Source organism: Diadema antillarum, unplaced genomic scaffold (genome assembly GCF_040938485.1).
Source record: "Diadema antillarum isolate AM-2024a unplaced genomic scaffold, OU_Dant_1.0 seq00000953_RagTag, whole genome shotgun sequence".
NCBI classification, from domain to species: Eukaryota; Metazoa; Echinodermata; class Echinoidea; order Diadematoida; family Diadematidae; genus Diadema; species Diadema antillarum.
Window position 1 is genome coordinate 73,677 of NW_027271801.1, and position 16,435 is coordinate 90,111.

The following is a 16,435-nucleotide window of genomic DNA, read 5'->3' on the forward strand; positions in this document are numbered from 1 at the left end:
ATTATTTCACCATCTTCCGGAGCCGAATGAAAGGCAAAATCAATTATCTGACATTAATTTAAGCACCGTACGGAGCTGACTCTTTCCGTTATTAATTTTCCAAAGTATAAGCAAACATCCGACATTTATTTTAGTATCATACGGAGTCGAATATTACCGTTATTCATTTCCAAAATTAAGAGTAAACATCTGACATCTATTTTAGCATCTTACGGAGCCGATTGTTACCGCTGTTCATTTTCGAAAGTGAAGGCAAACATCCGACTTTTTTGGTGGCCCGATCGTACCAAAATCTTCATTTCTGAAATTTCGGTGGCCCGACGCGCGTTTTTGGTGGCCCCGTAAGTGTCGAGCCTTGACTAATGTCATCGAAAAGTAAACCAGAATGCAACTTCTCGCTTGTGAATTATTGCTTGTGAATAATCGCAAAACTTTGGCAAAACTTTTGGAATACCAATCCTGTTCATGACGCTTGGAAACTGCGAGTCGTGAGAATTTTGCGAACTCGTGCAATGTTACTCCGTAGCGTATGCGAGCATGTGGAGTCGCAATCGTTTAACTGTCTGAAGTGCGCGATTTCTCTCTCTCGTTTTTGCCACGCGATTTATTTTAACTTGCAAGAACGATGTGGAATTCTGGCGTCCACCGTGAATTGTGCACTTGCCGGCGCAAATTGTTCTTTTCAAAGGTGAAGCCGTGCGCGGAAAGCACGTGGTTGGGATAATCCTTGCGTTCCTAAAGCGGAGAGGAACGCCATGAATGCGACTTGTGAGCAAGCCCGTTCTGTTGCGTCCAAGGAACGCCCTCATTAGGCTGATGAATAGAGGGATTAAACCCCCCATTCTGCGCGCAGGAGGAATAGGGGCGTCCCCTAACAAAAGGAGGAACGCGAGCATTCCCCACGCGGCCGAACGCTCGCTATATTAAATCTGTCATGCCTTATTTGTGAGAACACTTTTTGGTGTGTATCATGCAAAGAGGGTATAATAGACATTGTTCTTTGGTGAAGAACCCGGGAAATTATCCATACTGATGCAGAATGAGTTCCTTTGGGTGCAGTAGTGACTAGTATCCGGGAGTACTTCTGTCTGGCGTAGTGCTTGTTGTACGTACTGGTTGACTATTATGATTAGTATCAGTGAAATGCGATGTCTTGTCTTTGTTTCCATACAGCTCAGTTTGAGGGCGCTCTTGGCAAACTGACCACGTCCAGCGTAAACAACCCTCGTCAGATCATCGACATCCACATTGATAATGCTGCAGAAGATGAAGAGGTGAACAAACTTTTATAGGGAAACAAAAGAACATGTCTGACTTTAAATGAGTTTTCTACATATTTGTTCAGCAAAAGTATGAGTAATGGATATATGGTGGCACCGGCTTGTTTTGGACAAGCATGCTTCTTCAACCACAATCTTTCATGATATTACCTCTTTTTCTCTCTCTCACATCAAAGCACTTTCAGTAATGATGTAACACCAGTAATTACCAGTGATCTGCTCTACCTGGGGCTGTGAGATTTTAAGGGATTCAGAGAATTTATGCCCACTATGATGAGAAATGCAAAGTCTTTACAGTCGCTAATGTCTATGAATTTACATTTATATATGCAAACAGTCACAAGAAAGTGCAACAGTGAAAGAATCTTGATATGTAGCTTATATTAGAGTGTGAAGCCATGGAGGTGAGAAGTTATACACTTAACTACAAGTGGCACCCATTTGCTTTGACAACAGAGAACATCAATAATCAGGGCTAGCGCTCTCACAGCAGAAAAGACCCCCCTGTTGCAGTAAGCTCGCTTTTTCTGGCAATGAATCAAAATGCAGTGTAAAAATCACACTTTTAGCTGCTAAAAGCAGAAAAACATACTGGAACATGTGTTCACAGAGTAATTGAAAGAGGAGGTATGCCAAATCCAAAAAAAAACAAAACAAAACAACCAACAACAAACAAACTAAAAACTAATGTGCACAAATGTCTGCATCATGGAAAAAAAATATCAAGTTCTTTGGAAGATTGTATTTTCTTTTCATTTAGATTAGAGAACAGGAACGTATGTTTATAACACAAAATTCTTGTCTAAACTGCTCTAAACATGTCCTACTATTTCCTTCTATATTTTGCATTAACGTACAGCTGGTAACTTGATGAAATGTTCAAAATTTTTCTTGTAATAAATGCAAACAAAGGGAAACTGACCGGAAATGAATATAATCTATTGGTGGAAAATTGAGCCAAGAAAATGAGATTCCATTTCTTTGCTCAATTTTCCACAAATAAACTTTTTTTGGTCTCCAAATTTCGTCTTGGAGATAAAGCAGTGCTGAGCATGACTTCAAAGTGAAGATGAATGTTAGACATCCCATTTGTAACGCCCAAGAACCTAAACATGCGTTTGCATGACTTATGAAGAAGTTGCCACTCCATCTTTAATACCTCCCAGGTGAAACATTACAATGTCGTCATTCTTCACACACAAATCTGTCACGTTCATGGAGGTAAACCTGGTGCTGACTGTGAAAAGAATCTTGATATGTACCATGTGCATGTGAAACATTACAATGTCATCATTCTTCACGCAAAAAAATCTGTCACCCGCATGTGAGGGTAAACCTGGTGCCAACAGCGAAAAGAATCTTAACCTGTTGAAGACTAGTCCCGAGTACACTCTTGCAGGTGTCTGTGGGAAATGCGCGTGGTAGCAAAATCAGCCGTCCTCAATGGGTCCTCAAAGTGTGCACTGTAACATATGAGTGTAAAACATTTGCAATGTCACCATTTCTTCAAACAAAAATCTGTCACACGCAGGGGGGTAAACCTGGTGCCAAAGACCACGGTCGTCGACGTCGGACACTTCTTGCCATCGAGCGCCTCTACGGCATCGTCCTGGTGATTGAGGAGCTGGACCAGCAGGTGGGAGGGCTCCCGGAGTCCGACACCGGTCCCCTCCTGGAGAAGAGGAAGGGTCTCGTCTCACAGATGTGTGCTATGCTGAGAGGAGAAGGACTGAAGGATAGGTATGAAAAAGATTCATCCTGAACCAGGTTCCTCCCAAACGAAGAGAAGTTTATGTGTATGCCCATTGGCATTTGTGGCCTTAATAGATTCTGGATTAAGGGTACACTGATTTTCCTGTAAGTCTCCATCCACCAAGAGCTTCACTGAGCATTGAAATTGTGTAAGTTTTAGAGAGACCCTCTAGGTTTTCGTATTTTACCCTCAGAGTTTGTTTGATTGTGTTTTTGGTTTTTTGGGGTTTTTTTTTATGACAGACAAAGTTTTAAGTCTTGTAAGTTGTTCAGTTTGTTTTGTTTTGATTCTTTTATTTTTCTCTCTCTCTTCTCCTCTCTACCACCACTTCTTCTCAATCTCACACGCTTCTTTTCTCTGTCGTCCCCTGTTACCATTTCTCCTTTGCATTTTCTACAATGCTGCATCATAATTGTGTCTATTTGCGATGCGTCTCTTCCAACCCCGTCCCCGCCCACAGGACGGTCAACTCGCACTTCCATCAGATGTTGGGGATCCGGAAGGGGCGCAAGCTAGTGGGGCGCGTCCTGCCCCTCCTGGGCAAGGAGGAGGCGCTGCCCCTGCTGCAATCCTTCCTGGGCAGCCTCTCCTATGTCTTCAAGCAGGAGGCCAAGGACCTCAAGAAGGATGCCCAGGAGAATCAGAAGGGACGGGTGGAGGAGGTGGGTTGCTAGGTAACAGGAGGGGATGAAGGCAGAGAGTGTCTGCCACTCCCGCTTTAGACCCTATTGTGATGTGACATTTTTTCTTGCGATTTGTTCAATCAATGAACTTCATTTTACATTGAACATGATAAATGAAATTATGTAAGACATTACCCTGCACTTAAAAGAAGGGCAAGAGTATTTAGGGTTGTACATGCAAAATCATTAAGTATCTAGAGTACAGCATTCACATCAATAGATTTGTTGCTCATATCAAGTTTAATCTTAAGTAAAGGTTTTTGAAAAAAAAAAAGTTATCAGAAGCCAAAAACAAAGGCGAAAATGAAACTTTCATTACAATGTGGAGCTTCAGTATGAGGTCAAATGTGTAAGTATCATATTACTGCATAAATTGTGTGAGCTCTACCATACCAAGGTGAATTGAAAATACAACAACAACAATAAGAAACAACTTCATAGCTGCAAGCAGTTAAACTAAGATTAAATGGATATCCCAGAGAAACATTTAAAATGCTATTGATTTGTTTTCTTCTGTGTAGACACTACCACAGCTCTTTGACCCCATCAGTCAGGTCATCCAGTCATGTGACCTAGGTGACCTGGCCTCTCTTGTGGAGAATCTGGAGTCACAGCTACCGACCACGCCCACCACGCCGCAGAACAAGAGCTCGTCATTCATTCTTAATGCTGTGCAAAACAAGGTGAGGTTAAAGGTAGAATCTCAAACCATGTGCAAGTCGGCTTTGATGACATAGGAGTAAAATCAGGTTCACCAAATGGGAGAGGATATAAGATCAGACCTAGAATGAGAAAGTTAAAATTTCACTTGTTTTTGTGAAACAGCAATATTAGTAACAATAACATTTTACAAATTAGATGAGATATTGAAGTCATGGACACAAAAGTCTCCCTTGTGATGTACACACTAATCTTTAACTTTCTCTGTCTTTTTTTTTTTTTTTTTTTGCAATGAAATCATCAAGAAAAACTTGCTATTTTATTTTTGTTTAGTTGTGATTATCTTGGAGTGGCTATGAAAGGAGAATGAAGCCCAAATATATGTTATGTGAATGGAGGGAATGCGGCAATATTAGTAACACACAGCAGTGAAAGTTTGATGAAAATCGGACAGTTTGTTCAAGATTTATGAATTTTTAGATAGTTTAGTTTTTTATGAAGTTTAGGTGCTGCCACTGCTGGATGAGAAGACTATATCACTATGTGATGTCATGTATAGAAAACATGAAGGAGATATAATTCAGCATATTTTTATTTCTCTAGCATAATAAAAGAGCACCTGACTTACCTCTTCCAATAAACAAAGGGGATAATATTACCCTCAACATATGTCAGTAACAAGTCGAGGAAATGCATGCTTTTCATTTTGAAAAAAAAAAAATCAGAATTATTTGTATATGTGACCGTGCATCAAAAAACTAGCACAAATTTGCATGACCCAGTTATATGTGAGGACTCAAAATGGATGAAATGGATCAACCTAGACAATTTTTAGCATTTTATATTTTCTGAAAGAGCAATTCTTCTACATTATATGTAAGTTGGGGATCATAAAAAGAAATGGAATTGTAGTGGGTTTTTTTTAAGTCTTTCTGGCACACTTTTTTTTTTCTGTAACTAATGTGATTAGGCATCTCTTAGCATCTCCCTTGATCATTCCTTAAAAACCCTGTACGTACTCTTCACTTTCAACTATTACAACTTTTGAAAGGAGGACGCTACTGCATTTGAAGGTCGTACTATTCAGAAGTAGAAAATGCTTAATGATTGTAGGAAATTCCAGCTTAATCTGATAATCTCATTATTGTGGTTGCTACGGTGCTGCTTACCCCTCTTTTGTCCCATTCATTGCACAGAGTACCACTGGGTGAGATTAAGTATTTGAATAGACTCTAAAGTTCAAAGCCTTCTTTCTCAGTAACTGCTTTTCCAGAGGGTGTACTTACGTTCTATTATTTAGATGGATTAGGAAAATCCATTTGTGTTGAGTAATATGTGGTATTTAAAGCTTAGAGTCTGTTCTTTCAGAATTTGCTCTTAACTGAAAAGCCATGTCTGGCAGCTTTTTGATGGTTTTTGTGATGCAAGGTCACATATTTTCTTTATATCATTTTCCATACGTGACATCATAAACTGTAGTAGTCTTTTCATCCAGCCTTGGCTGCACCAAAACTAAAAATGAATCAATTTCAAACAAACTCTCTGATTTTCCTCATACTTGCATTGATGTGTTCTACTTATCTTGCTGCATTCACTCAATCCACATGTGTTTATGGGTTTCATTTCTCGTAAAGGGGGAAAAAAGGTTGTAGTTGCTGAATTATCAACCAGAAATATACGTTTTCAGTGTGAATTTTTAGTGTGTATTTTTGTGCGCAAACTAATGGTAGCTGCTATAGGAATTACTTCATCAAGACTCAAGGACTTTATTGCCTCAGATAATAGCGTATATGTTGCAACTAGTTAAACATTTTTTTTTTCTGTGGCCACAAGAAATGTAATCATTATATATTATTTTGTGAAACTTCTACTGTTCTCTTCAATTTTATTCTCATCATTCAAGTTAATTTGAGCTTGGTGAAATATTGCCCTTCCGTAGGAGAGAAATTTTGTCATTGGACTGTCATGCTTCTGTTATGTTTTTTCCTCTGTAAACTACATGTGTGTTGTCAAACTACCAAGATGCTTAGCGAAAGACATTGTATGGTAATATGCCAGTTATGCTTGATTCAGGGGATGGTGCATTCCACCATCTTTCATCAATCAAATGAGTGATGTAGCAATGGTCAACAGATGATGACATTGACAGAATCTGTTTAGAAGATTTTTTTTTCTGGTTATATCCAAGTAATGTGAAGAAAAATGACAGAAAAATTAGTATGAAATATATGGGACGTATTTATGTATTTTTTTTTTTTTTGCTACATATGTGATTATTGGGATATCGAAAATCAACATAAGTCGACATGCATAAAAATATTTGCATTGCATGGGTCCTTTGAAATGGGTACAGACTTGTCTTATTTCTATTTGTTGTCTCACCTTCACAGTTACAGTAAATTGAGGACTGCCCTTGCAAACAATATTCTATTGTATTCTTCTGATCTCTATACTTTCATTAACCACTCTTGTTGACATCTAGTGTCAAGTTATCTCGTGGTATGACGCTTCTATTGTGTGCAAATATACCTGAAACTAGCCTGCTCATTTAATTGTCACTGCATGCCATTCAAGAAAAAAAAAAATCTTCTCTCACTGTCCTGGCAAGTTTCTTTTCAATTAGTCACATGGGAAAAAATAAAGACAGTCTCCTTTTGCGCTGTACTCACAACCAGTCCAGGTACTCAGAACAATCACACATCAAAAGTGAAATAATCTGTCGCATGATTCATAGATAAATATTTGTTGACTAAGTAATGGAGGTCCGATTCCAGTGATTATCATGCTATGAAGTCAGGGTTACATGCTTCAATGGAGAGGCCTATCTTGTCTTAAAGTTATGGAAAATGTTTTAGATGGAGTCAAAAGGGGCCTGAGCTTTCGATCGTAGCAGAATCTTTGTGAGAGGCAAAATGACCAACCAGCGAGGCGGGGAAAACAGTCACATGTAAGGACTAAACACAACTAGAACAGTTGGGGAGGGGGAGGGGAGGGCTAGGGACACAGAACAAAGTAAACAAAAGGGATTGGTGTCATGGGTAAGGAGCCCAACAAAGGGAGGGGGATTAAAGGAGGGTGGACAGACAAAAGGCAGAGGAGGGTCAGTAATGATCCCAAGGATCTTAGGGGCAACCTGTGAAGGATAAGGATCAACAGAGAGGCAGCAGCAAACATGATATAAAGGAACAACAGAGGGATAAAGAATAGGAAAAGAGTGAAATAGCAATAGCATGGGGGGGGGGGGGGGGACGGACGGGGGAGGCTGAACAAGCAGCGAGCCCTAACCTGGTGTACCAAGAAGAGGCCACGAAATGAAATTGAGAGTCAACCAACAAATGCACGTTTTATACCCAACGCATCAAAGTGTATATACGATAATGAAGATGATGATAATAATAATAAAAAACAAAAATAAGAAAATATGAAAGAGTCGGGTTTTCACAGGGCCAGCCCTTGATACTGAAGTCTATGCCACAAGCAACTTGTGAAACTTGACAGATGGGTGATTGTTGTGATGGACAGAAAATAGTCTTTATTTATCTGATGTACGTCCATGAGGGAAGAGAATGTTGATTGATAGCTGTCACTTTTGGTATTGATGCAGCTCGGAGTTTCCATCATCCTGGGCATGATCAACCATGCTGAGGAACTGTACGCGATGTCGAAGGATGCCTCGGCAGGAAATGCCAACTGGTGAGTGGAATGCGTCATTCTCCTTGGGGTGTATGACCATATTAATGGGGATGATAATAATGATGATGATGATAATGGCAATAAGGATTTTTGGTGAGAATGATGGTATTAGAGACAATGGTAGTGATGGTGTTCGAGACAATGGTAGTGATGGTGTCAACAGGATGACATTTGATGAGAATGATGGTGTTAGAGACAGTGTTAGTGATGGTGTCAACAGGATGAGATATGATGAGAATAATGGTGTTAGAGACAGTGGTGGTGATGGTGGCAATAGGATGAGATTTTGTGAGAGTGATGGTGTTAAAGACAATGGTAGTGATGGTCTCAATAGGCTGAGATTTGGTGAGAGTGATGGTGTTAGAGACAATGGTAGTAGTGGTGTCAATATGGTGAGATTTGGTGAAAGTGATGGTGTTAAAGACAATGGTAGTGATGGTTTCAATAGGCTGAGATTTGATGAGAGTGATGGTGTTTACAATAGAGACAATGGTAGTAGTGGTGTCAATATGATGAGATTTGGTGAGAGTGATGGTGTTAGATGGTGTCAATATGGTGAGATTTGGTGAAAGTGATGGTGTTAAAGACAATGGTAGTGATGGTTTCAATAGGCTGAGATTTGATGAGAGTGATGGTGTTAGAGACAATGGTAGTAGTGGTGTCAATATGATGAGATTTGGTGAGAGTGATGGTGTTAGATGGTGTCAATATGGTGAGATTTGGTGAAAGTGATGGTGTTAAAGACAATGGTAGTGATGGTTTCAATAGGCTGAGATTTGATGAGAGTGATGGTGTTAGAGACAGTGGTAGTGATGGTCTCAATGGAATGAGATTTGGTGAGAGTGATGGTGTTAGATAGTATCAATATGATTAGATTTGGTGAGAGTGATGTCAATAAGGATGAGATTTGGTGAGAGCAGTGGTGTTAGAGACAATGATAGTGATGTTGTTATTGATGATGATGATGATGATGATGAATATTAGAGTGATTGTATTTGTGATGATGATAGTGATGGTGTCATTATGATGATGACAATGATGATGATGATGATGAGGTTTAGTGAGAGTGATAGTGTTGATGATCTTGATAATGTGAGTGGTGGTACCCTGATAATTAGATGATGATAATGAGCATCGGTGAGAGAGATTATGTTTATTACGGTGAGAGTGATTATATTTGTGATGATGTTAGCAGTTAGTGTCACTATGATGATGATGAGAGTGATGGCATTGATGATGATGAGTTTTGATAAGGGTGATGGTGGTTAATGTGCTCTATTTTATCACCTGTCAAGGTGTAGAAGTACTTGAAGAGCCATGTTAAATACCAATATATACCTCCATGTGTCCTATATCTAGTAGTACTGATTGATTAATAGTAATGGTGATGATGTAGTTGACAGCTACATGTATGCCAATTTTGATGTTAGTCATGATTGATCTATTCAGTTAAATGCATAGCCATGAAGAAACTGAAAGCACAATGTTTTGCACTTCAATGACCGTTCCCCTCTCTGGAAGTCCAACGGTCAGTGTTGATGCCACAGATTTTGAGGAGGGGGGGCTAAGAGTGAGGATTGCACTGGTGGTATTGACACCTTGTGTCATATAAAATGTAGCTGCACTGTGTGCATGATGTAGGATTAGAGGGAAGATTGCATCTGTGAGGAGGCTCCCTGACTACTGAAGGATCTTGTTTAGTTTCGATCAAGTTTTTTTTTTTTTATGCCTCCGCAACGAGGTGGCCGGAGGCATTATGTTTTCGGGTCGTCCGTCCGTCCCGTTTTGTTTTTGTCGATATCTCAAGAACCGTGTGGTGGTTTTACATCAAACTTGGTATGAGGGTATATCCTTGGGGGATAATACTTTGTGTGGATTTTAGGGTCACAGGGTCAAAGGTCAAAGGTCATAGGTTATTTTGTGAAGAAAAAAAAATTGAAATTTCATGTTTTTCTCCATATCTCGCAAATGGTTCAAGGTATCTTCATGGAACTTAGTATATATGCTTGTACCGATGGGCAGTGATTATCTAGGGAAGTTGGGGGTCATGGGTCAAAGGTCAGGGGGGTCAAAGGTCAAGGTCAACTCCTCAAAATATCACTACTTTCCTTAAAATGCAATATTCCTGAAGGTTTTTTTTTTAAAAACTTGATGTATGGCATGTATTACCCAATATATATTTTTGGGGAAGTTTCTTGCCAAAAGATCAAATGTCAAAAGGTAAAAGGTCAAGTGAAAGTGCTAGATTGCACTTTTTCCTCCATATCTCGAGAGTAACTCAAGGTATCATCATGAAACTTACATATTTATGCATATTCAACCTAACAGTGATTCTCTTTGGAACTGTGAGGTCAAAGGTCAAAGGCTTAGGTTTAGATAATGCTATTTTCCCATTTGATACTGAAATTATACTTTTTCTCAATACCTTGAAAATTACTCAATGCATAAACTTATAAAAGGGTCAAAAGTCAAGTAAAAATCATCAGTTCCCCAAATACCTGCACTCTGACATTTTAATCATTCATCCAATTGAACCTAGTTCTAGGAAAGTGAACTTTCAGCACATTTGTGTCAAACCTGTCATTTTAATATTTTGCCAATTGTGTGAAACTGTCATCACACATTGTCAAGACATTGTACTATAGACCTATTAGGAGAACCATGCATTATGGCGGAGGCATATCAGTAGCCGTAGCGATATATCTAGTTTTTTTTTTGATTGAATGCCACAATGCATTGGAGGGACCACAAAGAAATAAATGATATTCTATTTCTGGATGTGTAAACGTCAACCCGATTCATGACGTTGGGACGCACCTTCGAAGAATCACAAGTAATTGAAGATGACTGTTCTTTCTTTAATATAGAGCATGTTCACAGACACCATAATCCCACACCTTAAGGAAGGATTTGCCAAGTAATTCAAGCTAGGATTATTCAGGCAGAGTGCTAATGAGAAGTTTTGTATTTGTTTGTTTGTTTGTTTTAATAGGTAGTGCACAGTGTGGGCCAGAATATTTACTATGGTGATAACCCTGTAGAACTTTAAGATTTGCATATTGTTGAATGTAAAGTTCGCTCATGAACTTTGTCACAGAAAATGCTGTAGCTTCAACCTTTGAACAAACTTTTGAGACGTTATGCTTCTGGCAGTTTTCATCATATGATGATCAATCTGGTCATTGTCAACTAGTCATTTTCAGCTGTCCAAATGAGTGGGAAATTCATGTGTATATTTTTGTAAATTTTGTTTCTGTCAGGGCTTAATTTTCAACTTGATAAATTTCATTTATTTTGGAAAAAAAGAAGTTTCTGGAGGATTCATAGCAATTTCCCTTCTCATCAAGTAGTCAGAGGTACATTGTAGGCTGTTCATTTCTGGGGTATTTGGTATTCATTTTCATTTACGTCTTTGAAAAGTAGAGATGGGATAGACGGATATTCTTACAAATTATTCAGTGTGTTATGAAAATGCTTTCTCTATTAAACCTGTATCTTTTTCCCCAAAGCTAAGATTCTTGGTATCTCTCTCAGCAAATCTGTAGGATAATTTCTTATGAAAACACATCATAGAGGTTAATTTGTAATCCGCCTTCACATGCACTCAAAAGACCATGGCACAGATTTAGGGAATTTAAAATAACACCCACACACAACAAGGTGTACTTTAGAAAGAAAAAAAAAAAATGAAGAGGTCATCCATTTTGGTGTATCGTCTTTAAAGTCTTAGGGTAAGTTATATTTGGTGCAGATATTGCTTGATTTCAAGTTCGGTGCCAGCGCTAATGTTGGGATTGATAATTTTTATCGGTATCGTTGCATTAATCTGACCGCCAGTGTTGGAGCTCGAATTAAGGCAGTAAGATGGGAGATAGCACTAGCACTAGTACTAGCACCAAACTTGAAATCACTTATTGGCACTTTGTCGTCATCAAATTGGCAACTCTGAATTCTACTGAGTATCCTATATCAGAGAAGGATGATATGAAACTGACTACAGTACCACATTAAAGGGATGGTATAGTTTTGGTTGAGATGGGGATTCAGGTTTTTAAATTTTTTGCAGGATAATTGGGAGCCACTTACATGAAATATGAAAGAGCATACTATTCTAAAGAGGAATTAAAAGTTCATTGGATGAAAATCAGTTTTGAAATGGCTGAGATATTCAGCAAAAAATATATCTTGCAAAAAAGTCAAAACCTGAATCCCCATTTGAACCAAAATATACCATCCTTTTAAGTACCAGGTAAATTAGAATAAAATGGAAAAAAATGTCAATGTGAGAGAGAAACACAAATTTACATCCTTTAATCTATATTTCCAGGGTAAAGAATCGGTGATAAACTTTAATAGTGAATTGTAGGAGGATATTGAAAATTCTGCAACCAAACAAATCAAAATGTCTTATACAACAGAGAGCTATTATAAAAGACAATATCTACTTAACCATATGGAACACTAAAATTGAATTGTGCAAATTATAGATACAGCCCCAAACCACAGACATTGAATAGTTTCTGGGACTGATGGGTTGATTAATGGGACAACAACTGCAGTATTTACATCATAACCTTATTAAGCCTACCTATACATGTACATTTTATGTTTGTGTGTGTTTGCGTGTGTAGTATTGTCTTTGTTTTTTAAGTAGTGAAAATGCATTTTTTATTTTGCCTTGAAATCAAATACAAAAGCCATCTTAAAAATTCCATGTGAAGTATGAAGTAACAAACAAATGGGCAGAGATCAATTTGAAATAAAACGTTAAAAAATTGTTTAACAACAGTGACACTACCAGTGTTGGACAAAATAGAAATGTGGTATTCTCTAACCTGATTTCCTCACCCTCCTCTTGTCTGTTTTAACACTTGCAAATTGCAGAACAGGAAAAAAAGTGAGTCAGCAGAGAGTAATTGTTGTTAAACGTTGATGAGGCAAATTACTTGCTGCTGCCATAAATTTTTGTGTCATGGAGGCTGATGAGAGTGTGGCATTATAGGATACTTCAGGGAATAATTTTCCAACTCAAATTTGATTAGCACTTTCAGCTGGTGAACAATATTTCAAATGATATCCTGTACACTTCTATGGAAGAAAACTGCTACACAAGAGATAGTTTGTGTAGCAGTGGTGTAAAAATGCATAGCAAATTGCGATGCGATACCAGGAAAATTATTCCCTGTACTTTAGATAGACACATATTACTCATGAGGTTTGTGTTTCGTAATTTCCTGTCGTCAGCAAAGGCAGAGTTTGCAAAACAAGAAAATAAATCATCTGGGTTATCAGCATTTGTTGCAAAAGTACTACTGGTCCCCTACCTCCCTCTCCTCCCCACCCCCCCCCCCCCCCCCCCCCATATAAGAGGAAAGAAAAAAAATATCTGAAATGGTCAGAGTGGAAATATATGGTTGGTACATTTGTACAGTTACTATTTCTCGTGCCTAAAGCTTGACCATTCTGTGTTTCAGCATTTCTCTGTGAGAAGTGATTTACAAATTGTTCTTTGTTTCGTCATGATGTAGAAATTTAATGGACAAGTTCACCTTCATAGACATGTGGGTTGAGTGAATGCAGCAATATTAGTAGAACACATCAGTGAGAGTTTGAGGAAAATCGGACAATCCGTTCAAAAGTTATGAATTTTTGAAGTTTCTTCTGGATGGAAAGACTAAGTAAGCTTGTGATGTCACATGAGTACAACGATATAAAGAAAGAATAAAGAAAATTCAACATATTTCCATTTTTCTCGCATAACAAAAGAACACTCGACTTCTCTCTTTCAGAAGGTAGGGGGAATAATATTACCCGTTACATACGTCAGTAGCAAGTCAAAGAAATGTGCGCTTTATTCAAAAAGTAAAGTTTTGTGAAATTCTCTTTTTATTTTCCTTATATACAATGTAGTTGTACGCATGTGACATCATACACTGTAGTAGTCTTCTCATCCAGCAGTGACTGCGCAGATACTTAAAATATTCATAACTTTTGAACGGATTGTCCGATTTTCCTAAAACTTTCACTGATATGTTCTACTAATATTGCTGCATTCTCTCAATCCTAATGTATATGAAGGTGGACTTGTCCTTTAAGGCAAACTTACTGAAAACTCACATTCACTGGTCATCAGCGTACCATATGGCATACAGTAAAGTATGCAATACCCTGTGGTGCTGTTGACAAGAAAATGGGATTTCTCTACTGATCGCACTCTTGTTTTGCAGTGAGCAAGAATTAAAACCCACGTTTGGACACACCATCGAGAGAAAATCTCCCAATTGTGAGGTGCAGAACAAATGACAAAAAACAAAGCCACCAAAGGCAGTGACATATCTAGGTGAGACTCGAACACATTCCCCAAACAGGATTTACAGAAAGGAGACCCTCCAGCAGTGTATCTGTGGAGCCAAATTGTAAGTTACGCTATCAAGGAGACACCGACAGGCGGTGGCGCTTTCATCGTGAGAGGCTAATCGTGAAGAAAATGAAGACTTTAATGAAGGGTAATGAAGCCATAGCTTTTGGGGATTTTTCTTTTTCTTTTTCTTTTTTTTGCTAGAAGTAGACAGTGTAAGCAGTGGCTCCGCTACACCAGGTGCTTTCCAACCGAACAGACTTTGATATGACAGCTTAATTATGAGAGATGCGAGAGCGGAAGCCAGCTTGCCCCAAAGCAACAAGATACAGGCTGTCCCATGATCGTGTCTTCATGCCCTGCACACATTAAAAAAACAAAAACAAACATCTATAGATAATCTTCACATTTCAGAATGTCTGTTTGTGAAGGTTGTGTGTGTGTAGTTGTAGAATAGAGCGATAGTGTTGTGAAGCATTTCTAAATTTTTGGGCTGACCTGCTCTCCCCTTTTCCCCGACTGCCTCAAGGATATGTGTTGTTACCTTGCGCAGGACATTTTTTTTTTTCATTTCTTTTCTTATTTCAATATTCTGACTGGCATAACATGCCCACAGCATTTGCTTGGGAAGTTACCAGATCCCACAGTTTGAAATGTGTTATCATGTTCATGAGTATGAGGTCGAATTGCAGGTTTTCCTAGATGTATATATTGAATTATTATTCTCCAGATCACATCATTGCTGAGCTATCAGTCTTCAACCCATTAACAGCAATGACATTGCCTCCTGCCATTGGCATTAAGAACCATTAATGAGAGCTACATGACAACCTGTGTAAGAGTGATGTGACATTTTACCTCCCCCAAGGGAGGAGGTTATGTTTTCTTTGGCGTTTGTTGGTTTGTTTGTCTGTGTGCAAAATAACCCGGAAAAGTTGCAAGCGGATTTGGATGAAACTGATAGGAAAGGTTGAGAATGACACAAGTAATAGTTGATTAAGTTTTGATAGTGATCTGTCAATTTTTGTGGATTTTATAAAGAATTTTCAATATTTCGGCAGATAGAGTCAAAGTACATTTGTACTTGGGAGTTCAAGCTGCGCATTTTAGAGGTTTTCATATGTGCGCTAAAGTGCTTGACGTGCTCTGGTTTCTGCTAAGGCGAGGTGCGCCGCGCAGCTGGAAGTTGATGACGTAACTAAAGGCTTCTATATTGGGAAATCGGGCGACCTTCAGCATGCATACGTATGGGTGGAAATCATTGATCTCTACGGAAGAACAAGATCAGTGGTGTAATTGAGCTGCTTCGTGGAGGTCTGCGCTCTCAGAGTACTTCTCTAGTTGAAGATTTGTTTGCTAATGAGTGTAAGGTCCTCCTCTTCATAGTCAATCTTTTTGTCGGCTAGATATTCCAGAATGGCTGAGTGGGTCAGTGGTTGTATCACAGTTGCTGTGTTCACATCTATGTTAGATTTATTACTTTTGTATGTTTTAAAAGTAATATAGTACCTAACAAAACTAGCATTGCAAGTGATTGATGAATTGCCCAAGAGCGCCATGAATAAATGATTGCTGTTAACACTCATTATTCAGTGTTATAGAAGTAGCCATGATTTAAAAAAAAAAAAATCATAGGCATACATGCTCAGGTTGGTTCAACCAACTACCTCCCGATTGCTGGACAGACTTCATATCTACAAGACTACCGAGCTTCCGCCCAACAGCTACAAATCTGTAGTGTTAATTCTGATCCTTTAAAGCAGCGGATACTGCGTATTTATTTAGATTTATGATAATTCTTGTGTCAATGTTTTTATTGCAACTGATTGATATATTGCCCTACATCAGTGTAAATAAACACTAAATATTCATTGTTTTTAGTAATAGCCAGGCAAATGGCAAAGTGCAAAATGCAATGGCTTCTAAATTGAAATACAGTGCACTCCCGTTATAACGAAATGCTCGGGACCGGCAGTTTTCTTTCGTTATAACGAAATTTCGTTATAAC

General features: G+C 38.6%; 1 protein-coding gene across 1 annotated transcript in view; it reads left to right on the forward strand.

Moving 5' to 3' along the window:
• The window catches only part of LOC139741780 (protein PAT1 homolog 1-like), a 90,204-nt gene that overhangs the window by 30,590 nt on the left and 43,179 nt on the right, over positions 1-16,435 (forward strand). The window contains exons 11-15 of the mRNA XM_071652370.1: positions 1,174-1,274; positions 2,812-3,020; positions 3,494-3,695; positions 4,238-4,399; positions 7,981-8,069. Of these exons, the coding sequence (XP_071508471.1) occupies positions 1,174-1,274; positions 2,812-3,020; positions 3,494-3,695; positions 4,238-4,399; positions 7,981-8,069 (763 nt within the window). The remainder of the gene's footprint in view (positions 1-1,173; positions 1,275-2,811; positions 3,021-3,493; positions 3,696-4,237; positions 4,400-7,980; positions 8,070-16,435) is intronic.